General features: G+C 38.8%; 1 protein-coding gene across 1 annotated transcript in view; it reads right to left on the reverse strand.

The window, feature by feature from the left end:
* Positions 1–514: 514 nt before the first annotated feature.
* cmip (c-Maf inducing protein) overlaps positions 515–26,762 on the reverse strand; it is a 36,981-nt gene continuing 10,733 nt past the window's right edge. Inside the window, exons 2-21 of the mRNA XM_077516308.1 lie at positions 19,218–19,343; positions 17,615–17,665; positions 16,381–16,542; positions 15,071–15,112; positions 14,683–14,745; positions 14,501–14,581; positions 14,273–14,376; positions 13,407–13,511; positions 11,546–11,989; positions 9,703–9,768; positions 5,505–5,531; positions 5,376–5,424; positions 5,178–5,285; positions 4,988–5,104; positions 3,772–3,912; positions 2,008–2,055; positions 1,778–1,924; positions 1,356–1,461; positions 1,193–1,263; positions 515–876 (exon numbers count right to left, since the gene is read on the reverse strand). Coding sequence (XP_077372434.1) covers positions 823–876; positions 1,193–1,263; positions 1,356–1,461; positions 1,778–1,924; positions 2,008–2,055; positions 3,772–3,912; positions 4,988–5,104; positions 5,178–5,285; positions 5,376–5,424; positions 5,505–5,531; positions 9,703–9,768; positions 11,546–11,989; positions 13,407–13,511; positions 14,273–14,376; positions 14,501–14,581; positions 14,683–14,745; positions 15,071–15,112; positions 16,381–16,542; positions 17,615–17,665; positions 19,218–19,343 — 2,112 coding nt within the window. The 3' untranslated portion in view covers positions 515–822. The remainder of the gene's footprint in view (positions 877–1,192; positions 1,264–1,355; positions 1,462–1,777; positions 1,925–2,007; positions 2,056–3,771; positions 3,913–4,987; positions 5,105–5,177; positions 5,286–5,375; positions 5,425–5,504; positions 5,532–9,702; positions 9,769–11,545; positions 11,990–13,406; positions 13,512–14,272; positions 14,377–14,500; positions 14,582–14,682; positions 14,746–15,070; positions 15,113–16,380; positions 16,543–17,614; positions 17,666–19,217; positions 19,344–26,762) is intronic.

A 26,762-nucleotide genomic window follows, 5' to 3' on the forward strand; every position in this document is an offset into this window, starting at 1 on the left:
ATGTACAATGACCAATTAAAAAGGGACGCTGTTAAATCCTCCTCCACAGATCCCAAACTGCTTCTCAAATGCCATTCATCTTCATATAAACGCACAGTATATGAAAGTGCAGAGGCCTGGAAAAATATGGACTGTATATTTAAGCTGGTAAAAACCTTTTTTTTTTTTTTTTTTTTTTTTGTCTTGCCTTTGAATATGTTTGTAAATGAGGAGCTCGCAAAGGAGACTGAGGTGACGAAGAGTAAAAGAAGTCCATTTGAAAAGCTACATCTTGATTTAGGGCAGAGAAGAGCTGGAATGTGAGCACTTCATCACATAAAACGAGTGGAAGGTGGGCATCACTCTTTCCCACAAAAACATCACAGCTGGCCGAGTTGAGGAGCGGATGACATATCTGACAACATATTACAAGAACATCGGGAGGAAAAAAAAAAAAAAAAAAAAAAAAGATCAGTTTTGTTAACAGTATAGCAGGTCTTTCAACATCCTCTGATCAAATTAGCAAAAAAAAAAAAAAAAAAAAAAAAAAAAAAAAAAAAAAAAAAAAAAGGTCCACTATACATTGACAGCAGTAGCGAGGGAAGCAACAAGGTCCATCAAGATTTCTTTGTTGGAGAAATTGGAACCTTCTGTTGTTATCTTCTCCTCACACACACTCACGTACGTATTAAAGTAAGATGATCCTGATGATTGCCGTCTTGACATCCTGGTCTCATGATGAAAATATCAGATGATGCAACGAAAAAAACCTGTGAACTGTTTCCGGAGTGGCCATGCTTGCGGGAATCGTGCTCCCCGTACAGGTTAGGCGAGCGCAATCCATCACCAGGCCTCTGTGTACCGAACGTCAACATCTTTCAGGTTGGGCAGTTTGGCCTGGGGGGAGAAATAACACATAACGAATAATAATGACGGCAACGTGTTTGGAACCACTTGAGTCATTGCAGTGTAATAAATTTGTGGATTTTTTATTTTGTGATTTTTTTTTTTAACATATTAAATTAGCAAGTCAAGTGTTATTTTACTGATGTTGACGCACATTGGTCATTGAAAGACTACAGGTAGTGAAAGAGAGATACAACACAACAAATGCCAAATGACCACCAATACATGTCATAAAGGCCTTTTCTATGAAAACGACACACAAAGCCAAACATTTTGTCTTGATCATAGTTGTGTCTTGTATTTTTACCTTGAGGTCTTCATATGTGTCCGCTGTAAGCTTGGTACTGTTCATGTTCAGACTACACAAACTCTTCATGGCTGAAACAAGCACAGGGACAAGAATTTATCATATCTTGACACATATTGTCATGGAACAATAGTATACATTTTGTAAATGTGTATTTTCTTACAGCTCAGAGCCAGTAATCCAGCATCAGTGACAGGAGTCTCACACAGGTTCAACACTTGAAGGCAGGCCAGGTGCTCCGACAGCAACCGCAGTCCTGCATCCCCGAACTGGAGAAAGACAATAAATATACACACGGTATTTTTCTGAATTTGTTATCTGCAGTAAACTACAGTTGTACTATGTTAGCAGTTTGGTTATTGTTTTTCAAAGTAAAAACTAATATTTGCATATGAAAGTTAAAGCAAACAAAGCGTAGCTTTCATGCGTTTGCCGACTTCCCCCAAGTTATCGGAGCCATCAGTTTCTCGATTTGCCCTCCACTACCTTACAGCACTACTTCCTTCTTTTCTTATTACTTTGACGAAAGAGTACAAATAAATTGAAGCGTATGTGTGCTGCTCAACACGGAGTGTGCGCGTGTACCTGAGTGGACCACAGGTTAAGCTGTTTGAGCGAAGGCAGCTTGATGAGCTGCTCGGCACAGGCACTGGTGACATTGGTGAAGGCCAGGCTGAGATTCTCCAAGTTCCCAAAAGAACCCGAACTCAACAGGCGAGCCAAATCTGCATCCTAAGACATAACATAGGGTACATTCGTTGAAATGTATTCATATATGAGAAGAAAGACGCTGGAGCTCGTCACTGTTATCTCACCGTGGACTTGGAGGGGAGAGTCAGGCGGGTGGGGCCTCCTTTTCTTTGCTATGAAGACATAAACAAAAAAGATGGCGTCAGCGCACATGACCTTGAAGGAACATTTTCAGGCAGCAGATGGCGTGTGTGAGTAGTCATGCTATGTCTATGGAAGGAAGTTGACGCTTGAGTAATGGGGTGTATTATGTGGAAAAGTCCTGTTGCTAAATCATGTTTGAATCATACAAATAAAGTGTTTTTTTGTTTTTTTTAAACCAATCAGCCACAAACACTGAAAATATATCCTATGTTTCTCTCTGAACTGCCTCGCTTCCCGCTGGTGCCTGTCGTTCACGCACATGTGCCATGGTGGTAATTTGGGTCACTTGTGATGTAAACAGAAGTGCGAGTGTTACTACAGCATGATGGCTAACCGGTGTTGGCAACACAGCTCGGAAATTTACTTGAGTTTTTTTTTTTTTTTTTTTTTTTTTAAAGCACAGTGTCTTCTATTCCAATTTTTACTAAACTGTTTGCATTAAAACATTTTGAAAATATTTTTTATTAATGTATTTCAGTTTGTATTTATTAATAGTTGCATAGTATTTATAGTGCAAATTTTTATGGTGTAGAGTTTTTTTGTTTCATTTCACAGCAAGGTTATTATAGATTTGGAATTTTCATTTTAGTTTTTATTTTCATTTTGAGTTTTAATTTTTTTATTTTTTAAATGTAGTTATTAATATATTTAGTTATGAAGTATTTCAGTTTGTATTTTTCAATAGTTGTTTAGTATTTATAGAACACATTTTTATGGCGTATAGTTTTTTGTTTCAATTCACAGCAAGGTTATTATAGATTTGGAATTTTCATTTTAGTTAGTTTTTATTTTCATTTTGAGTTTTAATTTTTTAATTTTTTAAATGTAGTTATTAATATATTTAGTTATTAAGTATTTCAGTTTGTATTTTTCAATAGTTGTTTAGTATTTATAGAACACATTTTTATGGTGTATAGTTTTTTGTTTCAATTCACAGCAAGGTTATTATAGATTTGGAATTTTCATTTTAGTTAGTTTTATTTTCATTTTGAGTTTGGATTTTTTTTAATTTTTATATTTAGTTATTTATATATTTAGTTAGAAAGCATTTCAGTTTGTATTTTTCAATAGTTGTTTAGTATTTATAGTACAAATTTTTATGGTGTATAGTTTTTTGTTTCATTTCACAGCAAGGTTATTACAGATTTGGAATTTTCATTTTAGTTGTTTCTGGGTTATTTTAAAAATGCTTAGTTTTTAGTTTTGCACCGATCGATCGGCCTTTCCTTAATTTTGGAAAATCGGTAATCGGCCGATCCCTTAAAAATAAACCAATCTTTTCCACCAATCTCATCTCCCTCCTCAGAGGTCTGAAAAAGTCAGCCACTGTCCTCTGCTGAGATGACTAATAGAATTTTCATTTTTATTTGCGAGAACTACTTCATGTGCAGTTAAAACAATCCATTTGTATTATTTCGCTATTATTGTTCAATGTTTTCCTATAAAACAAGATTGGAATACTGAAGGTATATGTAGCTTGTAATGAAAAACATCGGTAATGGCAAAAATCGGGATCGGCAGGTCAGATTTTTTTAAAAGACCGGTGATCGGCCGGAAAATTGTGATCGGTGCACACCTATTTAGTTTGGTTTAGTTGGTTTCGGTATTAATTTTAATACAAAGTATTAATTGAAGACACCAAATGTACCTTGTAATCTTAATGTGCATAAGCAATAGTAACTCACCAATTCCTTGAGCTCCCGCTGTCGGTCGCAGAGCTGTTCGTACATGCGGAGGCCAACCTGGGTGCTCTCCAGGGTGGAGATGATCTGCAGCTGGGTGTCCTTGTTCTCGATGATGTTGTACTCCAACATCAGACACAAAATCTGGCCACACACATTCAAATGTTTGTAATAGATGGCGCTCACCAGTGCAGACCACAGTAGCGAGTTTACTAGCTAAAACAGCACATTCGAGCAAGTGTGGAAGTCAGAAGTGCAAGTGTGTCAGGCTGTCAGCACAAGCGTGCAGTCATTTTTGTTGAATAAATTACCTTTAAAAATAGTTGAACGGCTCATGACATGGGGCACTCACTTAGCGGCTATAGCTGCTAGCCACTACACGCTAACACTGGCGACAGGCGCCAGATGCTAATGTCGACGTAATTTCTTTTTTTTTTTTTTTTTTCAGCATCCTTAATTAGCTATTAAACATGATTTCAAGATGATGCGTTAATAATATTGGTGACGATAGCCTCCATCCTGCTATGCGTTGCTGGGAAGAATTTCAAAATAAATGTGGCTCAAGGCATTGAAGATATTCTGTGGTAAGATAAGGTTTATTTTGAAGTTGACCTTATCACACTACCAACATGTATAGCATTAACAGGTGTAGCTGCGGCTATTTGACAGTCATCCCAAAGATGTACACTAAATTAACGGGTACGCAAGACAGAAAAAAAATTTCCTTTAATCAAGGTCCTCGAATTTCTCGAGAACTTGTTTGACTCCTTGTAAGTACTGTATATCCTTTTTATTTTGTAACTGTCTACTGTAAATTGATTTTATATTCTGAATTCTTGCAAAATTGAGGAACATTTCACAATGATTGCACTTAGAGTGAAGCCCTCCACTAAGGCAAGGCAAAACAATCCTAAACATGCCATTCTGGCTTGTACTGAAACAAGGCAACACTTTCAAACTAGTGTTGTTGCACTTTTTTTTTTTTCTGTCTGACCATGTCAAGTTGCTAGGTCTGTCTAGTGTCTCATTGCCCCACTGGCACTAATTCAAGTGGGGCCGTAACATTGGAAAGTGACAAGAAATTCCTTTATCTCCACTTTAATACTCATCACCAAAACTCAACGAGGTCTTTATTGATCAAAACATAACCATTTATGTCTACTTTATACGTTTAAATACACATTTTCTTTTCCAAAAGTGAATCTAAACAACGACATACCTCCACCATCGTCTGGTTCCCGCGCAAGGCCAATAGCATACAGGGGCCAAGCTTGTTCTCAGCCAAAGAGAAGAGGAACTTCTTTGTCTTATAACAGGAGCCCATCAGGATATGGACCTGGTATAGAAGAAGAGGCCGTTATTACCAAAGACAATCAACTAAGGTGTAATTGAGAGTATGTACCACCCACCATGCTAGCAAAAAGTTCGCCATCATCATCACAGGCCACCCCTCCTGGACTATAGAGTTGAAACCAGCCATCTTTTCCTGAACGCACGCTGAGTAGGCAGGAATGGACCTAAGGTACGTACAAAGGAGTTGTTCACACGTGTTCTCTGGAGCATTGAGGGGGGGGTTGACACCGGATTGAACTTCAACAAACTCTCACCTCCTGCCTTGGATCCTGTGCAAACCTCTGAATAACATATTTCAGTTCCCTATTCAGACGGGGGAGAAACAAAGTTGGTCAGCTAAAATCAATATTTTGCGATCCAGTGACGCTGTATGTGATACTTACTTTGTGAATTTGGCATGTGCAAGGGCCCTGCGGAAGAGGACAAATGACATGTCAGTGTCTTAATGATAACATTGTTGAATATTTTAAATTGTTTAGCGTATTATTCATACGTCACTTGAGCTCACTCAACTATATTTGGTTTGAGCTGAACCTTTTACATGGCCACTGATGATGTTTATCTAACCACTCAACATGCTGTCAGAGGGAGTGATCTACTGGTTATTACGTCAGTCCTTGCGAACAAAAAAAATTAAAAAAATTATATGGAATGCTATCTATACAAGATAAGAGTCATTTATTGTATTCGTTTGTGACTCTTATTTTAATCAACTGGTTTCTATGAAGTGATGCACTCAAGAGTAGTTTCCATGTAACATGAAAGCCATTCAACCTCTGTGTGCTATAACCTGCATGAGCCAAATCATTTTTAGCCTAAACCGCTCTGTGGCTACTCTTGTACAGTGTTCTGCTAGATACCGCAGTAGGTAGGTTCGCATTATTGTTGTTAGCAATAAAACATTGGACACCAGCTCATTTTTAACTGATACAACGAGGACAAATTGTGATAATGTTAGTAAATAAGAAAGCAAAGTGTTGGGGCTAACCCAATGTCGACCATGCGCCTCTGCTACACTAAAGGGAAACAGTGGAGCCACTTCCACTGGCTAGGGAGCCAGTTAGCTGTGTTCTTAACAATTTCTAACTGTGTTTGTCTAAAAAACAAACAAACAAAAGAAAGACTACTATCTACCCATGTGCAGAGTTAGACTGTGTTTTGGGCTCCAGATGTGAAAGCGTCCACAGTTCATATTGGCGAAACAATCACAAAAAACAAGCTGTGATCTTAAGCAGCATTTGACACAAACAGCAGCTCATAAATGCATCCATAAAGCGAACTTCCTTCACTACATAAGTATTGATTCGAGCGCCATCCTTCCATCAGTGGCTGTCTGGCGCAATTGCCAGTTCCAGTAATAATAACTTGGCCAATTTCTACCACTACAGAGTGCGGTTAGCTTAGAAAGCTATGCCTAAAATCCGAAAAACACACCTGTCCTGGAGAGAAGAGCTTGATGTTATTTAATTCCCAAGTTTTATAGCATTTGTTCTTTTCGGGCTACAACTGTAAGTCGAAACGTAAGGATTAAGGATAACGTAAGGATCATAAGGTTTGTAGTAGTAGCATCATACATAGCATGTGCTCAAAGGCTGTGAGTTCAAGTCACAGCCTGAAATAACGTGTCGCTGTGTTTAATGAACGGATAACGTTCCATCATTGGGAAACTTGTTTGCCTCTGAGCTAGTTTGCTAGCTAGCGGCTAATGCACACTATTCAAAAGCATTTGATTGATTGCTAAAGGAGACAAAGCACATTTTATGCGACGAGGGCTCTTGTTTTGATGAGTTCAGAGCCGGGTTTCATCTGTTTATTTTCTTTATTCACATTTGGCACATTTACGATGAGACTGAACCTAATTAAATCACTTTACAGACACACCATTGTTTTGAGATTAGAACAATGTGGAAGTCTGAACAAATATTGTGCTTGTCTTAGAATCCATTGTAATTTGCCGTTATAAAATGTTGTTTATCGCAATATTGTCAGTGTGTGCTTGTTAGCATGTGCATGATGTTACCTAATTGTATCCTGGCCTGAGCTACAAGGTTACTTGGGAGTATTGTTGTCTTTTCCTAATGACGCCTTAAGACATCTACGGGGGCAACAATGGTGCAGGTGATTTCCAGGTCATCTCATCTCCACTTCTTAATGAACCTCTCAAGAGCTGCTTCCAGAAATGGCTTGGGGCAGTTTCAAGTGCATTACTGTATGACAGTCTCTCTGGGGGACGAGACATGAACTCTTCAGTTCAAGCCCACAGGGAGACGAGGCATGTTGTTGAGGGACTTCAACCAACGTCAGCATTCAGGTCCCCAACGGAACCAAACGGTCTTAACTTCCCAAGTACACGGAGAAAGTATTATTTAAATGGACTGTCTTGTTGGTTAAAATCTATAATTATGTTTGGGCTAAAGTTACGCACTTCAGTAAACTTGCTCGTAACGCAAAACATTCCTCTTTCCTATCATAAATGTAATGTGTAATGCGTTTTAGACAAGGAAATTATTTACACTGTACTTTCTAAAAACAGAGTAATAACATAAATATAATGTAATGAATTGAACAGTTTGTGTATAATGATTAAACACTTCCTTTCAATTAATTGTGGCGCTGCTCCTGGTGTGGGTGCCTTGGCCACCAGGGGACAGTATAATCAGTCATGCAGACCAAAATTAGTTTCACTGTGCGTCAGTATAAGCTGCTGAAATATGTAATTTGCCTGGGACGATTGTGATATGGTTTGTTTATATGTGTTAGTCCCCATTTGAGTTCAAATATCTGTGGCATGAAGGGTTAAAACACTGACGATCATAGTGTTAGTCCATCAATGGTCTTTTCCATTATATATTATTAGTTTATGTTAGTTTGACAGTAAAATTCAACTGGGATTGATATTGAACAGCTTAAAAGTGGTGTCCAAACTCGATCCTCGGGGGCCGGAGTCCTGCAGGTTTTGGATTTCCCTGCTCCAACGCACCTGTTCCAATGAACAGGATCGTTATCAAGCTTATGCAGAGCTTGCTGATGAGCTTCAGGTGTATTGGAGAAGAGAAACATCCAAAACCTGCAGGACTCCAGACCTTGAGAATGAGTTTGGACACCACTGGCTTAAAGCCTATTTATTTTTAGTAAGAAATGTTTACTGTCGCCATTAGTATCACCAGACTGCTGTTTAGTATGCCACCATCCTCGTCGCTTACATTCGCAAGTTTTTTTTTTTTTTTTACATGGTTTTTGGCTTGTTTATTTATTTTTTTACTCTTTGCACGGCTGTATCTCTCGAACCTTACGCCCGACCGGGGACATACGGGCATCCGCGGATTCGCCTCGACGAGACCTTTCCAACTGTGTCTCTCCCGTCGCTACATGATATTGCATTACGGAAATTGAAAATATATATTGTGCAGTTAACAAGTACTTTAAAAACACGTACTTTTAATGGAAAAAAAAATGGCTATAAAAAAACTAAACAAAAACAAAACCAAAACAAATTAGGAATGAAAAAGCATTCAAATAAACTAAAAATCATACCAAAACAAAAAAACACAAAAGAAATAATATATACTGTACTGTATACTGTAATAAAAAAAAGAAAAAATAATAGATACTTTTAATAGAAAAAAATGAATGTAAATGAAAAAAAAGAACATATATTATGAATGAAAAAGCATTTATAATAAAGTAAAAATCATACCAAAATAACAATAAACAAAAAATATATTTAATTAACAGATTTTTTAAAAAATTTATTATTTAATTAACGCGGATTTCAATTATCGCGGGTAGATTTTGGATCGTAACACCCGTGATAAACGAGGGAACACTGTACCGGTAAATAAAAAATAAAAAATTAGCAAAATGACAGCTCGTATCTTAAAAAAGTAAGAAACTGAATCATGTGTATCTCAAGGCACCACACTAAATGCCAGAAGGGAAACAAAAAAAACAAAAAAAAGGTAAAATTTAATTTTATTGTACTAAATAAAAGTATATTAAAAGTGCACTAAATAGTTAGTGCACTGTATTTCTGGGACTGAAACCTCATTTGGCATTTGACTATTTTTAACCAACTACATAGTATATATATATATATATATATATATATATATATATATAAAATATCATTAATTTAAGATAGCACACAGAAAGGTGGAGATGAAGTCTGTGCGTTCCCCTTGTGCTTGCTTGGATTTTCTCTGGATTTCTACCACGTTTCAAAAACAAGCACGGTTAATTAAGACTCTAAATCACCCTTAGCTGTAAATGCAAGGTGAATGGTTGCCTGTCTAGATAAGCGTGATTGACTTCCGTCCACTCCAGGGTGTACACTGGAAATCAGCTGGGATGGGCTCCAGCTCAACATGTTACCAAGAATACTGATTGCCACCAAGTAGTTTTGCCTCAGTTTCTACAAAATGCAATTCACAACCAATTCCATAACATGGTCACAATTCCCAATGAAGTCATACTTGCGACACAGCAATAACCGTAAAAATAAAAAAAAACTACAGTACTTGGCTAAATTCATTCTGGCAACAATGTGCTGACGTGTCCGTTTTAACGTGTGTGACGACTCACTCTTTTGGAAAAGGGATGGGCTGCAACAGGCTGGCCAACGCAGGCCTCCAGTCGTCATAATCCGACCTGACACACACAAAGACAGTCATTAGAGGAACAGCGATAAAGAGGGTTGGACGCTGAATAAGTAATAACAAAAGGTGTGGTTGAACATGAGCCGCTAGGATGACGCAAGGCCACTTTAACAGAAGGTGTCTCGCATTACGGGGAGTGAAGTAACACCAGGTTCTTTTTAGTTAACAAATGATGAAGCCTAGTTTAAGGTCAGCCTCTTCGATGTGGTTACAAGACCTTCACTTTGAAAGAAAGTCACACGTAGCAGCTCCACTTTCACATTGTATGATGACATTCAGCACTGTCGGACCCATTTTCACTTAATTGCTTCAGGCATACCCATATGTCACCTTCACGGAGTAGAAACGACTCTGTATTGTCTCAGTATTTCATATACTGTACGTACCAGACTAAGATTTAAATGTATCTTAGCCATGTGTTGTAGAAAATTTTAAGGTTGAAACATCTCTCAAAAGAAGTTCACATACCAAAGTCAAACATGAAAAATGCGAGCTACCCAAAGCTATTAATCTGACCTGGTGTTTTATAAGGTCATAGATAACTTCCTATGACAGCTTTTTATAGCATTGGAATATGGGATAAATGATTAACTGATCAGCATATGTTTTGCAACTTTGACTAGGTGGGTTTCCCTCCACCGATTTTTTTAAATTTCATGAAATGCAAAAATAAACCTGGATTGGAAATGCTAAAAATTCTGCCTAAAATTCACCCACAAAAAAAGTTTTTACACTTTTAGTGGGTGGATTTTTCAGTGTGGCGATAGCAGGAAAATGCAAATTTTTGGCTATGGAAACAGGTTGTGTGAATAACAATGACAGGACACGTGACGTCTCGAGAATTTTCTGTTTTACGTCACCCACATATTGTGGTCACAAAAAATGGCAGCAGATGATAAAGTATGTTTGGAGGGGTGTAAGATATTTCCGGAATCATTAAAATAAGCGAACTTTAATGCCATTTGTTGACAGTCAGTCGAGTGTCTTGTGGCAGAGAGATGCCCTCATATGAGGTTATCTCATGGCGCAGTCTCCTCTCAATGTTCGCAAAATAATAAATGAAAATGCACATAAGTTGCATGTTCTTTTTGCGCATTTTCACCAAATTCGCTTACAAATTAGGGATGCACGATAAATGTCGGTGGCCGATAATTATCAGCAATTATCAACCAATTTGACATCATACAGATAAACCAGATCATAAAGAAATCCGCTGTTAATAAGAGACTCGCCGCGTTGGTCCATCTGTTGTGGCTCAAGTTGTGGCCAACTGCTCAACCCCTCCCCTTTCCTATGGTAGTGTCGCATGTTTGTGACATCATAATGTGTGCGAGCTCGTGTTCACAGAAGATGCATCATGGTGACATTGCAGTCGCCAGTGTGGGCTTTCTTTGGGAAAGGATAAAAGTATATTTCTGTTTCCGTTTTGCAGCAATTAGCATTAGAATATAGCTAAGTTTCATCATTACTCACAAATCAGTTTAGAACTGTGGGGAAATCAGCTTGTTTTCAACATGGCTCTGGTTGATCTCTTATACTCTGTTGCTACCTGCTGGACGTTTTTGTCATTACTACCATTACGTCACCCGTTCTCTGCAGTTCAGAGGCTGCATCAAAGCCTTTTGTATGCTCTAGCACAACCCCCATCAAAAAGAAAAGTATGAATACGTCTTTGGGACACATAAAACATTTATAATAGAACGTATGTATATGTTTTTGGGAGCAAATGAGTTAAAAGTGTCAGAATATTTGGATGCACCAAGACTCACAGCATCTTCAGGATGAGAGCGAAGCATCCAAGCACGCGGTCCGCCTGCGCAGGCAGCTGGATGGACAGAGTGTTGACGGCCGGGCTGACCAGCAGACAGTCGATGAGGTTGGGTTCACTGTCGTGTTCGGATTTCCGCTTCGCGTTGGCCGAATTGTTGTTGCGCTCCAATTCCACCAGGATCTCGCTGGAGTTGACAACAGACGGAGGAGGAGAGAGCGGCAGGCTGGGAGTTGGGGAGCATATGGGGATTGATGGCGGAGGGTTTGGGGCAGCAGGGGGAGCTGGCTGAGGAGGACTGGGGTTGGGGGAGAGGGGGAGCAGGGTGGTCGAAGGTGGCGTTGGAGGCTCTGGGCGCAGCAGGCGGAGGGGCATCGGAGGCTTGCGGTCGTTCTGTTGCTGGCAGCCATTGCGGATCTCCTTCAAGCTTGGAGAGTTGTCTCGACTGGAGTGGGGGGAAAAAAGGAGAGGGTTGTAGGGCTTAACCTCCAACAATGAACATATGTACACATATAAACAACAAATAGGTGAGAACGTTGAGCTAGGGGAGTGGGTACCATACGTAATGTAACTTGGAGGGTTGGAGTTTCCGACAAGGAAAAAAATAAATAAATGATGTGTTATTCTCTGGGGTGAATGATGTTGGCAACGGTAATGTTGATGACAATGATTGTGTGGTTACGTCTTATGAGGTGTATTTTAGTCGATACATGGAACATACTTGAGTGACACCATTTTGTCACAAGCTACTGGTATACATTGTAAAAACCTGCTGATTAGAAATAGGCTAAATTGCCACTCAGTCCATTTTGTATCTGAAAGGCAAAACAAACATTGTGCAAGTAGAATGAAAGGTGGCGGGAGAACTTTTCCGCTTGCGTAAATCTTTCAGAAATATATATGTGTAGAGCTGTAAAAAAAAATATCACATTTTATAATTTTGATTAATCATGATTAATCACTTAATTAAAAAGGCTTTTTATCAACGCTTTTTTGCTTGCCAAATTTGGAGAGCACTGTTATGTTAATTATCTTGACATTTAATGTTATGAGGACGTAAACATTTATTAAATGCTTTACTTTAATGCATGTAGTTATGTTTACTGTTCAAACACAACCTGCACTACCTTTAACGTAACGATCCGCTGTCAAACTAAGGGATAATCTACAGTCAAAATTAATAGTGTGATTAATACATGATTAATGCAATAATTATTCTGTGATTAATGGGAATTTATCAGCCCACGTTGCACCTTTCGGCGGACCAAGTGTGTTTTTTTTGTTTTGTTTTTTTGATTATATGCCTCCTGCGTATTTGACGAGTTGGTGGTATGGTGCACGACTGCACGTGCTCAGCGTAGAAATGGCCGCATATTCATTTTCATACCGGGGCAAGTCTAGTTTAGCATGTTTGTATATTTGGTAGACTATGCTGCACCTTGCAAAGTGTTCCGATCAACTGTGTTATCTTTTACACTTCACATATGATCCAACTGAATCACCCACAACAGGGGTCTTGCATTTTTTATAAACGTACTTTGTGCATGCCAATATCCTGCACGCCAATGTCAAGGTCTGTGTATGCCTCATCTGTTTTGATTTTACAGGGAAATATTATTTTTTATTTCTATGAGTTGTACTGTTTTGAAGTGCTATAAAAATGGTGCTCGAGAAAATATGAGCTGCAGGCTGTTTATCCTTCATGATGCTGACCTTTAGGATCAACATATCTGAGCAACTAAAAAAAAAAAAAAAGAAAAAAGAAAAAAAGACTTATAAGATTGAAGAAAGTAAGGAAACTCGAACCATGCAAAGCAGAAAAGATGAAAAGAGACTGCGTACTGTATGTGCACCTGACTAACCTGTTAATGAATTCCTCATAACACGAGTAAATGGCGGCAAGACAAACTGCAACCAGGTTTGGCAGGACACGTGGATGAGGGCACTGCCCTGTTGGCCCGTGCATGCTGCAACACAGTGTAGGTGAGAAACATGATCATTATCTAATCAGAGTTCAGATAAATTAGATGAAGGTCCTCTAAAACACATTGTGACAGTGATTGACTTCCAAGTTATTCACATTTCAGGGTTCAAAGTGTCGCCAACAACTGCAAAACATTCTTTTTATGTTCTGAGGTTGGATCCCAAAGCGCAGACACAAGGTTTTAACTCTTTATTCACATAACATCGAGAGGCGTAGAACAACTTGAGTAGACAAGAAACAACGAGAATGCATCGAGAATCACGAGACGCCAAGCCCCCTTGGGCTGCGGAGATGCACAGAGGAACAGAGGTAATAATCCGACAAAAATACACACCTCTCAGTTTGGCGTAAATAGGCAGTGAATCGATCTCATTAGTTGTGGCTAGACATATGGGTAACAGTACTGACATGGAATTCTCTGGTTGGCTGTTGACCCAGTAAATAGAATACAGATTCTTGACATCACATAGCTCCTGACATCACATAGCTTAAAACCAGTTGAAACTAGATGCCGATTACAACAGTCCAAAACATCAGTTCAAAACAGACACTTGACCTCACGGTCATGACCCAAACTTAACCCTGGCGTGACCCTGTCATGAGTTAAGACCCAAACATTACCCCTGCATGACCCTAGTCATGACAGTTTTAAATGTTTTACCATTCTTAACTATCATACCAAAAACATTTTTATTTATACTAAATACCAACTGAAGTGTAAAATTGCACATTCACATTTCTCACCTGTGAACAAACTTCTTGACAACTTCCATTCCTGCATTCAGTTCATTCAGGGCCAGGATGTACTCCTGAGTGAAGAGGCGCAGTCGAGGGCACTTTCCAAAATCCTGCAAATACGCACACGACACAAAACTGAATAAAAGCTGACTAAAATGAATAAAAGCTGAATAAAAGCTCACGAGGACCTGGAAAGGGAGGCAACAGAAATTCATCACAGTCATCATTTCTCACCATGTTGTGTTTGAGGATTCTCTGGACCACAGGGGTGAACACTTCTATAACAACCATGGAACGCGGTCGCTCCCGACAATGCTGCAAAAAGTCAAGGCCATTTTAGTGATATAAGACACATTGGATGTCTCTAATAAAACGCTACTATTTCTTACAGCTCCAGGACATCTCATCAACCTCACCTTACAGAAGAACTCACAAAGATCTGGGGGTGGGTGGTTGTTTTCCAAAAGAGGTGCAATTGCCTGTAAATACAGAGGAACACCCAGACCCAGGCACTGTTTAAAAACAATATTCCAAAGAGGGCCAGGGGAATACATATGCCAAGTCAAAATGTCAAAACTATACACAGGTGAATTAAAAATAATAATAATAATAATTACAAGAAAAGCTCCTGTGTTTGTGCTCAGATAGATACCACAACTGTATATCCACCGGGTCAACAGAAAATATGTCAATGTCATCACTTTTGTTGAATTTGTACCATCTTTAGATCAAACTAAATCTGACAAACATCTGATATCAACACCCGCAAAATTAAAGATGTGAATGTGTGTCTGTCACTCTTACCACAATGATGTTCTCGTGATCCTGTGTGCTGAGATTAGAGTTCTGAGGGCAAAAAGATAACAAAGATATAAATGAATGACGGAAATTTAAAAAGAAGGGGGAAAAAAATCAGAAGCCAGAAAAATAAATAAATAAATAAAAAATACAGAAATGAATTGCGGTGATTGTGCCTAGCTGAGATATAGCACCTTTCCTAAAATAGTCGGCCTCAGAGGAAATGACAAATGCAACCAGACAAACAAGACCAAAGATGTAGAAAATTGGGAAATTTCAGAAGCAGAAGAGTCATTAGATAGCAAATGAAAATCACTGAAACATTTTTATAGTTTTGACATACAGATAGATTAAGTCATATTGGGAAATGATTACTTCATTTTAATCAATAACACTATATATAATATTCAACACCACATATTGCTTGTGGACCATATCAATCTATTCAATACATGATTTGATTAACAAAATCCCCGTACCAGCAACAATTCTGAAATTAAGCTTGTTTAATTTGTATACAAAAACGTTAAAAATATTTATAGCTCAACTGTATATCTTGTTTGCCAAATATGCCACCTATATACAGGAAGTCCTCGAGTTAAGGCGCACTTGTCTAAGGCGTTTCGATTTTACAACCGTTATGCCCGGTCCGCCATTTTGTTTCGGTCCGCCATTTTGGCTCCTCGTCCGCCATATAGTGTTTTCCCCTCGTCCGCTATTGAGCCATTAGCTAGTGCTAGCGCTTGTGCACGTGTGGGAGTATCTTTGGCGTTTTTGCCCTCTTTTTTTTTCTCCACATCATGGCCCCAAAGAAGAAGAAAGCTACGTCTTCTTTCAATGTTAGTCGAGGGCAAGAGAAAAACAATTACCATGGAAACGAATCTAAACATCATAAAAAGATCGCAGAAATGAAAGACACCGACGAACATCTGCAAAGACTTGGGCTTCAGTCGGACAGTCGTACAGCATCTTATTTTTTATTTTATTTTATAGCATATTATTAGATTTTTTTATACAAATTATTTTGATGTACATATTTACTTTAATGAGGAAATTCGACTTAAGTCGAAATTCAGGTTTCATCGCTGGCGTAGGAACGGAACGTCGATGTAACTCGAGGACTCCCTGTATATTATATATATATATATATATATATATATATATATATATATATATATATGGAACCTACAAAGTAAACATTTTACAATGTTATTTAAAAAAAATGACAATTTGATCCTGGAACAGACTGCGTTCAACCTATGGTGGACGTTTCTACATTATTTGAAATAAAGATGAAAGCGTAAAAGTGTTGCTACCTCAGCCAGCAGAGTGGAGATGATATGTAAAGGGGCCTGATGGATGGACTCGTCCTGCAGTGGTGAGGTCAGAGCCATGTCCACCAGCGCTCGGATCTCCTTCAGCACAACGTCCCAGCGGCTTGGATTGTTCAACACCTTACGGTATTTGTAGATCTTTTTCTACATGGGAAAGAAGTCATAAAAGAAGCTGCTCAGTTTATGCCACAAATGCATGAATTGAACAGTCTCGACAATTTCGGCATCTGCGTATCATTATTATATTCTGAAATTTATCACAAGCTTCGCATACAGGGCAACCCGTCGTACACCTGTTGGATTGGTCATCGTGCATGCCCATAAAACAACTTGAGTTTTCAGCTGCAAAATTCTAGCAAACTAGGTGACATTAGTGTTACATGTTAGACGTTAGAGACGGGACAACTACATTTTTCTTTTCAAATTCAGAGCAGCTGATATTCGGAACATTAAGCAACTCATATACTCCTAAATTGTCTTATATTGACTCCTTTACACAAAAGTGTATGTAAAATAAAGCATGAACAACAATTGTATTTACATTTTTAATGCCTCTCGACATCGTATTAATGCTTCTTAAAACCATTTAAGGCCTTAATTTGGAAAAAAAATCTGCTTCATAACTTTTAATGCAGTTTATTGACAAACCCTGCTTCTCTAAGCTTAATAAAAAAATACAAATTAAAATTAAAAAAGTATTAAAATGATTAAGCGACCAAGTAAGTCAGGTATTCATTCAAGCATCACAACCCCATTCACTCTAACCCCCAGCAAATTTATTATCCCTCGACAGCCATTTGACACAAAATTTGGTGTACGCATTAAAAAGTCTCAAGGACCCAAGCCTCAAATTGAACAAAGTCAGACATTTTGGTTTTAAAGCAGCCATTAACGCCACATTTTAGGGCTCATGCTTCGACGAACTCTGACAGGGACTTCTTCCCAATAAACTCTTGCGATTGAAATATGTTGGTGAAGCATTAGAGCTGATTTATTATAGGTTTTTGCTTTATCAGTCAAAGTTTAAAGACATAAGAGTATAGAAACAACTCTGAACCCATCAAGTACACTTACTGGTCAAGCTACTTCGAGCATAGCATTTCACGTGTACAGTATTAGAATCTGCTGTGGGAATATAATCACAGTGCAATATGATTTCAGGTGGCTTCAGCACAATCTTATAGCAATATCAATATGAAAATAAAGACATGCTTACCTTCCATTGTAAGGAGTGAAACCACTGGTCCCTTAAGTAGCTGTTAGCAGCCTGCAGGATCACACAAGAAAAGGCATGTAATTTGTCATATTTGGTCAGAGGTAGAAGAAAGCAAACCAACGAGTAACAGTGGAATGTATGTTAGATTCATTAAAGACCTTGCCACATAGTGGCCTTTACGTATACATCATTCTTTCATCTTTATATAATATTAAAGTACATAAAGACCGAGAACTAAATTCCCAGAAACAAGCTGTCAATCAAGTTACTCCCTTGCAATCATGATCTTTACGAATAGTTTTGTTTTACTTTGAAAGTTCAGTATGTTCAGTGTACAGGTAGCCCGAATTTTGAAGCTGCCAGCAAACAGCCTTGCTCAATTTTAGCTGTGTGATAATAAACACTGGAAGTTTGCCTAAAATCACAAAAGAGACCTGACCACCTGGCAGGGAGCGTTGGTAAAATGGAAAATTTTGTTATGTAAGTAAGTAAACTTCATTCAAATGGTTCTAACACAGTAATAAAATGGGTGGCTTAAAACTTTATAATTTCTTTGCTGTGACTTGCCTTTGTTATACTGAATTTCGTGTTCAGTGTCACCATGGTGCATTTAATTAACTGGCTACTTAGCTTTACTGTCCTTTTGTTTTAACTCAGTCAATTTGGTTCTAGTGCTTAATGCACTCCAGAGAAGAGCAGTTGAATTGAGAGGATGATTGTTTGTTCATAAAACGTATTTTACCCCTGAACAATTTGTAGCCCTCACTTTTGAAACAATGGCTACATCCCTGCTCTGATATAATGTAAACTACTATATATTGGTTACAATTTGTGCCAGGGCCCTTTGTTATTTTGAAAATAATACTAAAACCAGATTCACCAGGAAACCTCCAAAGTCAAATGTTTCTAAAGTCATACAATTGCTCAAATTTGTGCCCATTGTCAATTAGTGGCGTGATGTGGCGCATAACATTGGCGAACACCAATGCCTACCCTACCACTCCCACGTCCACAATTATTCCATTATTTTCAGAAACTAACACAGGAAACGCTAGCTAGCTAATGCTAATCTGCTCTGCTTGCCTTTTGGTCTGGACATGATAGTACTTTAGCCGCTGTGTCAAAGCGGTTCTTTTTTCCTTCTGCAACATCGGCCAGCATCACTGCCAAGTCAATGGCTTGACTTGGGGTGGGGGCAAAGATTATGTCAATTAGCCTGACTTTTTTGAAACTGGGAGGCGGAAGTGCAGAACGGATCGATCACACAAGCACATTTTCAGAAATACAAATAACAAAAGACTGACTTTGTTGACTAATTTCACACACTCACAGACCCAACTAAGTCTATTTTTCACACGTCCCCTTTTAAACGCTGTCTGTGTAGTCGATTAAGGTTTTATGGTGGATGACGCTGAAACAAATGTTCAAGTCAACCAGCGTCACGGAACAGATTGTGGTCAACTTTAGCGCTTTCATTGTAGAGGTGTTATATGATTTGGTTTTCAAATAGTCACGTAATCAAATAATTCCGGGATGAACAACCAACCTTGCCAATGCTGCCACATCCCACATACAATCAGAAAAAAAACAAAACAGCTTTTACCTGAAGCAGGACGGTGCCACCAGGGAAGCTGAGCTGGACACAGTACTTTGGTGCATTGTCCCACGAAAGCAGCTGCAAGTCCTCTATAGAGCTGTAGGACAACGACGTCTCCATGTAACCAGTGGGCTGTGGACGAGAGAAACATTCACACGTTTGGTAATTGATTTGACAATGTCTAGCATTTCTTTTTGATGGCTGTCATCTGGAAAGAAAAAAAAATACCCTGGGCTAACTGGCTCTGAATCGAAGCAAACAAAAACAATGACAAATTCCCACAAGTTTCCCAACTCTGGACAGTGGGTGAGAAAAAGATGAACAGATAAATAAGAGACAGACACCACAATAGAAAAGGAGCTTGTTTATCTTGTGAGGCTCAAGAGAGGTTTGAAGAAAAATGTTTTATACCACAGAGGATCTATAATAAGGCACGTGTCTCTCACAGAGGCAGAAATTGCAATACATGAATCATTTGGTTTCCCAGACATTAGCGTCACTGTGTGAAGAGAGGCTTACTGTACCGCCACAAAAATGGGGCCTGCAAACGTCATTTACACGTAATTAGATCCAATGAAGAACATTATGCCAGTTGTTTTTCCACTTAGAAACATTGAATCGCAAGTGAATGCTGATATAGGGCAGGGATGCCCAAGTTCGGTCTTCCCTCGAGAGCCCCAAAACCACATCGAGCCTATTTACCATGTTTCCCTCCACCGATACACCTGATTCATGATCAGGATCGTTATCGGACATGGGCACCTCTGACCAATCGATCTATGGACCCATCATTCAAAACAAAGTCAATCTTATTTTTTAGACGCAATGCTTGACTTGGATGTTACAACCTAAAGTCACATGACGGTTTGTTAAAAATATGAAATACATTTAAAAAAAAAAAAAAAAAAAAAAAGAACATTGCAAGTCAAACATAAATGTGTTCTGTGTTCAAAAGTCAATATTGCAACAGTGGATCATCATGGAATGGAATTTTATGTACCAAAAAATGCCAATCCTTTCGATATCCTGCCTCTTATCAGAGCACACGTTGCTGATTTAAGTAAATCCTGTTTGCCATAATATGACAGGACAATCAGACTCAAAAAGGACATTCCATGCAATTCTTTATTATTTTTTCATGTCAAGAGGTCAGCCCTATATTAAATGCTATTCTGGTTAAATATTAAATAAAATAAAAAAAATAAAAATTTAAAATGCTAAGGTAAACCAGGAGGCCAAATAATTAAAAATATATATTATTCATGATAACATGAATGAACATCAGCATAGTTTATTTATTTATTTATTATTAAAACAGGCCTCTATGGTTTGTTCTGGTATCACTCCACTGCCTCCATGTTTTTTCTCTAAACAATCTTGACTGTGACCTCCTCCAGCACACACGCACACACTCACAGCTCAAAACACAAGCCCATTTAGAAGCAGAAGCCAGTGTGCCTTTTTGTTGGCCTGACATACCACTGGAGTGTCAGGCAGACAGGTGGTTCTCTTCATTTGCACCAGTCCTACTTTCTATGGTGAAAGGCGAAGAACAAACATGCTTTTGCTTTCCCTTCATGTAACGCCTGCAAGAAGTCAGGGTGAGGCCACACACACACTCGGACAAAACCTCCAACATATGCAAAGTGGCTACACACATGATGTTTATTACAAACTGCACTTATGGTAACTATTAATTGTGGGAATGCTGAAAGCAGAGGTGGGAGTAAGTCATTGTATTGCAAGCCACAAGTAAGTCCCACGTGTGCCCTGCGATTGGCTGGCAACCCTCGACTGGTTGCACCGAGCCAGCTACTACTGCCCAGAGCCAACTGGGATAGGCTCCAGCACCCCTCGTGACCCTTGTGAGGAATAAGTGGTCAAGAAAATGGATGGATGGACATCTAAGTGCAATTTAAGGTACATTCCCTTCGTTTAAATAGGGAGAGTGGGTTACAAAGTAGCCTAGATCCACAATATTGAAACAATACAAAAAGCAAGCGAGCCAAGGAACAGCTGTCACTCTGCCAGCCAGGGACCCAATGCTAACGCTAACAGCTAGCTACTAGCCACAAACACCGGGAGACTTGTACTGTATCATACAATGACGGCGTAATTAACTTGCGGTTTCTTTGCGTCCTAAATTAGCTATTTATTAATATACTTTCGGGGTGGCATTATGATAATGGTGGTAGAAAATATGTAATTTCAATAAAAATGTTGATAATGCAAGCCAAAATGTCAAAAGGAAGTAGTCAAGCTTGCGTTCACGCCACCATGCAGACAGACTTCAAAGTAAAATTCACCAAGGCTGTTGCATTGATGACAATGCATTATTTGGTCAGCTTTATTTTGAAGTTTGCCTTAGCGTAGTGTTTGCGGCTTCCCTGACGTGTGAATAACTGCGTTGTGTTGTCAGGTCAGCACAGCTCGCACACATACACACACACACCGAGACGGAACTTAATCGTTTGCATACATTTTAATGTTTTTGTTTAGGTAGAAGAAGCAAGTCTTTTCAAGTCAAAGGGCTCAAGTCCACACAAGTCACAAGTCATAGTTGTTCAAGTCCAAGTTGAGTTGCAAGTCTTTTAACATTTTGTCAAGTCGAGTCTAAAGTCGTCAAATTCCTGACTCGAAACAACTCCCACATGATACTTCCGATTTATTCAAATTTCAACTTGCTTCAAACATTCTCACCTTCCAAGGTATATATCGGCTGATTCCGTATTACTTACAGTACTCACAAAATTTAACGTTAAATATCAACCTTTCCCCATTCATTTTCAATGGGACTGACATTTAACTTTTTCTAAGTCCCACTTTCCAAGCCCACTTCTATACATACAACTGATCATCATTACAGCTCTCTGATACTGCTCAGTGGCGCACTGATTAAGTAAACAGAAGGCGAGGATTTGAATCCCACCTTCACTAGATTCCAGTTCAACTTTCTTTTTATTCATTTGTCATTCAACTCCAAGTTACTACTTAAAAATTATTAGTAATACTACAACTACTTCTACTACTGCCTACTACTAGTAGAATTTACAGACTTTATCCTTCAATTTCCTTGATAAGCATTGAGCTTAGCATTCCAATATTAGCTTTCAGCATTCCCACACAATTTCTGTAGAAATTGCACTTAATCTAGTTGAAGAACAGTATACATCTTTTTGCCTGTATATACTGCATGCACAATAAAAAGCCACTTAGTCGCAGTTTTCTATTCATTTCACATACTTGTTTTTTTGCTATTCACTGTAAAACTCACCTATTTGCGTATTTGTGTGCTCTTTTAGTGACTAAGATGCCACAAGATGGCGACAAAGCTCTGGCTAATGGGAAGATAGTAATTGTTGTCAAGGAAGTATTTGTAGTAATACAGCTCAACTGAGAGAAGATATTTGGGGAGGAGCTAAGTTTAACGTTGTCAAAGGACATTACGGAGAGTCTTCACAATACGTGCATGTAAACACACTTCAACACATTTCATTTGTTTCTCAATGACTGCTTTTAAGGCTAAGATGAGTTTGAAATGATTGAATTTCACCATTCGCGGCACGGCTTGGTCCCTGCCGTCCATGAATAGCAACACATTTCCTGGACAGTGTTTTCTGTGTAGTGTACAGCAAACACCATCCATCCATGATCCAAATATCAAAGGAGTGGAATGAGAATGTGTAAGAGAAAATGAGATCCTTGTCAACAAGGAGAGGTAGAGTGGAATAAAAAAAACAGACGGGGTTTCAATTTTCTGATAGGTTACCATAGATACCCCATCTTGCACAAAAACATGGCGATTGTCTTCCTACTTTTCCTCCTCTCCATCTCCAGATCTCATCCTGTAATGCATCTTTCCATCTCTTTCTTCAATAGGCAGCTTCTATTTTCCTTCCATTTTTCAAAAATCTCTTTGGCTTTCCATCAGAGAAGAGGCAACATAATCTTACTGCCTGCTCTTCTTACTGATGTGTTTCCATAGAAACAAGAAGATGGAGATGTGTGTGTTGTTGTTTTTTTGTTTCCAGGGAGAAAATCAGTCAAAAGGTTAAAAAAAACAAAAAAAACAAAAACAAAAACGAGCAGAGGAGAGCTGTAGTGATAAAGGAAGAGAATATTTCCTGTGTAATTTGCTAATTCTAATGTGTGTTGTTATTATTATCATTTTATCAAGGTTGTGTAGAACTCCTTTAACAGTCTAGTTTAATTAGTCACCCTAAACATTGGCTGGTACTTACATAATTGTGCATTTGGGGACCTGATTACAAAACAAATAGCATTTATTAAATAAATTTAACCTGAAAGAATTGCATTTAAATGCAATGAGCAATGGGTCGCGGGGGGTGCTGGCGCCTATCTCAGCTGGCTCTGGGCAGTAGGTGGGGGACACCCCGGACTGGTTGCCAGCCGATCGCAGGGCACACAGAGACAAACAACCATCCACACTCACACGCACACCTAGGGACAATTCCGAGCGCCCAATTAACCTGCCAATAAGCGGTCAAGAAAATGGATGGATAATGAGCAATGTATTTAGATCCAGATGCATGAACTTGAAAATCATAGAAAATGTATCTAAAGTTGAGCTAATTTGCCGTTAGGCTACCACATTTACAGATTTAACAAAGTACAATTATAGTAAGATGATTTCAAGCTCAATTTTAAGGTGATAATAACCACAATACATTCAAGTTGGCTGTATTCAAGCTTTGAACTTTCAATATCTTGAAAAAAAAAATGTTGGTTTTCATGTAAAGTACATTCTCAAGAGTGGCCAATAAACAAACCAATGGTTTAATATAATTTGTTGTTGTTATCCAAAATGGTGATATATATATATATAAATAAATAAAGCTGTAGAGAAAATAGATGGACGGATGGTTAAAAAAATAAAATAAAACTGAAATAGACCTCTGACAAGCTAATTATTTCTCCTACATGAAAATTGCTGTTGCAATATTGGCCATAAGAGTTTGATAAACATTTCAGTGTGATTAACAACAAACCTCACAATACGAAAACTGCTACAAAAGTGGTTTGCTGTTGTTTATGCCATGCTACCACTGGGGAGTTGAAAGTATTTGTTAATTCAGGTCAATTCATTTTATTTCTTACTTCTTTGATTGTAGTTTCTAATAGTATACACGGATAATATTTGCTCTGTACGCTCAAACTCAAGACAGACACAGACACAAAGCAAGTGCCGAATGAAGGAAAGAGGAACTGGAGTCATGGAGGAAGCCTGATAAGAGACACAGCTGAGCGAGGGTTAAAGAGACTCTTGGGAGCCGTGACTACGCAGCTTCTGTTCTGTGCGTTGAAAAGGTTGCTCATATTTAGTATTGTTTACATGGATGGCTAGAAACAAACACTCAATTTCCAATTAGACTAGTGAAAATAAATTGAGACATTTTTACAGTCATGACTATTAAAGCCAAGTACATGTTGAGATGATAACCACAAGTTTAACATAAACCACTGCTGGTCTCTCAATGTTCTAACTGAAAAGTCATCGCTTCATCATTCAACTCAACTCAACTTTATTTCTAAAGCGCTTTAAGAATAGGCATTGCTGTATAAAAAGTGTTGTATATGAAACATAAATCAGTTGCGCAGTAAAGATAAGGTAACAGAACAAGAACAAAGCAAACATTTTGAAGTGCGTAAATTTTACATCAGTAAATTAATAAGAATTAGGCAAGTGAATAACTAAATAATAACTAAATAAATACATAGATAAATAGGTAGATTAAACATCAAACATCAAATTCATACACATAGTCTCATGGTGCGCCAAAAGCCAAAGAATACAGATGTGTTTTAAGACGTGTTTTAAAAGAGGATAAAGAGGGGCATTGCCTAATATTTTGTGGAAGGTCGTTCCAAAGGGAGGGACCGGCAACAGCAAAGGCTCGATCTCCTCTAAGCCTCCGCTTTGCCCTCGTTACCTCCAATTGAGTCTGGTCTGCTGACCTGAGGCAGCGGGCAGGTGCGTAGGGGTGCAAGAGCTCAGCGAGATAAGGTGTGGCAAGACCATTAAGAGATTTGAAAACAAATAGAAGAATCTTAAACTGGACTGAATTTCACGGGCATCCAGTGAAGAAAGGCCAGGATAGGGGTTATGTGCTCCCTCTTACGGGCACCAGTAAGGAGACGAGTAGCAGCATTTTGGAGTCATGTGCGGAAGTACTGGATGATTCCAAAGTAAAGTGCATTACAGTAATCCAGCCGAGATGTAACAAAGGCATGGATTACCGTTTCTAAGTGCTGCTGAGATAAGAGAGTTTTGACCTTAGCCAGCTGCCTAAGATGAAAAAAGCTGGATTTGACAACAGCAGCAATTTGCCCGTCTAGTTTAAAATCACTGTCCATCTTAACACCCAGGTTTGAGACTGTTGGCTTTAGACAGTGTGCCAGAGGACCCAAGTCGGCAGGATGAGAAGACTTCTGTTTTAACTTCTGTTTTCTCATCACTGAAGTTCAAGAAATTGGAAACCATCCAGGCTTTGATTTCCTCGAGACAGGACAAAAAGAGGCCTCAATGAGAAAGCGTCCTTTTTACTAAGTGGGACATAGATCTGTCATCCGCATAGCAGTGAAAAGAGATTAAATGTTTTCTTAGGATGGAGCCCAAGGGAAGTAAATATGATTCCAGTAGGGGCCCCAATACAGAACCTTGTGGAACACCATATGACAGTGGGGCGGTGGTGCAGGACTCGGAGCACCCATGGCGAACACAGAAAGTTCTGTCGGCCAAATAGGATCGAAACCACTCAAGAGCACTACCACCAATGCCCACCTGGTGCTGTAAACGAGCCAACACTGAGCAGTCGAAAAGCAGCATAAGTACCTTTTAAGGGAGTTCCCATTCATATTCATTTACATTTCAATTTGGCCTTGTTATTTTTTGCCACATTGTCTTCCCCTTTCTCTTAATAACAACATCCTTCTGTCTTCCATTTACTTCCTTATATATTTTTCTCCTTTATTTCCAGCTCCTTTGTTTCATATGTGTTGTCTTTCCTTGTGTAAAACACATTGAGTTGCCTTGTGTATGAAATGTGCTATACAAATAAACTTGCCTTGCCTTGCCTTACCTTCCATCTCACTTTACCTCACTTATCTATTTACATCCTTATTTTCTTTTGGTCAAATGTTATATGCCACATTTATTGACACATAAAACACAGGAGGAGTTCTGCAGCCACTGTGTTTGCAACACACACACACACACACAAAAAAAACACAATCTTCCTTAACGGGTAAAGTTCTTCCTGTTCCTGTTCTCACGTGTGTGGCTGCTGGACTCCCTAGTATGACGTCTATGCGGCATTTAAGGGTCACTTCCCCGAATAATACTTCTGCATTAGATGAGGAACTCAATTGCTGCTCATGAACATGGAAAAAAAACACGCCGGTAACCTACAATGTGCCCAAACATGAGAAAACAGCTTCTGAGCTGCATGCGAGTTTGTTGACTGTGGTTTGGGGTTTGCTGTGGCTGCTTCTGTCAAGAGAGCTTTGAGAAATCTAAGCCAACAATGCTTA

The sequence above is a fragment of the Festucalex cinctus genome, chromosome 3 (assembly GCF_051991245.1).
Source record: "Festucalex cinctus isolate MCC-2025b chromosome 3, RoL_Fcin_1.0, whole genome shotgun sequence".
Lineage (NCBI taxonomy): Eukaryota > Metazoa > Chordata > Actinopteri > Syngnathiformes > Syngnathidae > Festucalex > Festucalex cinctus.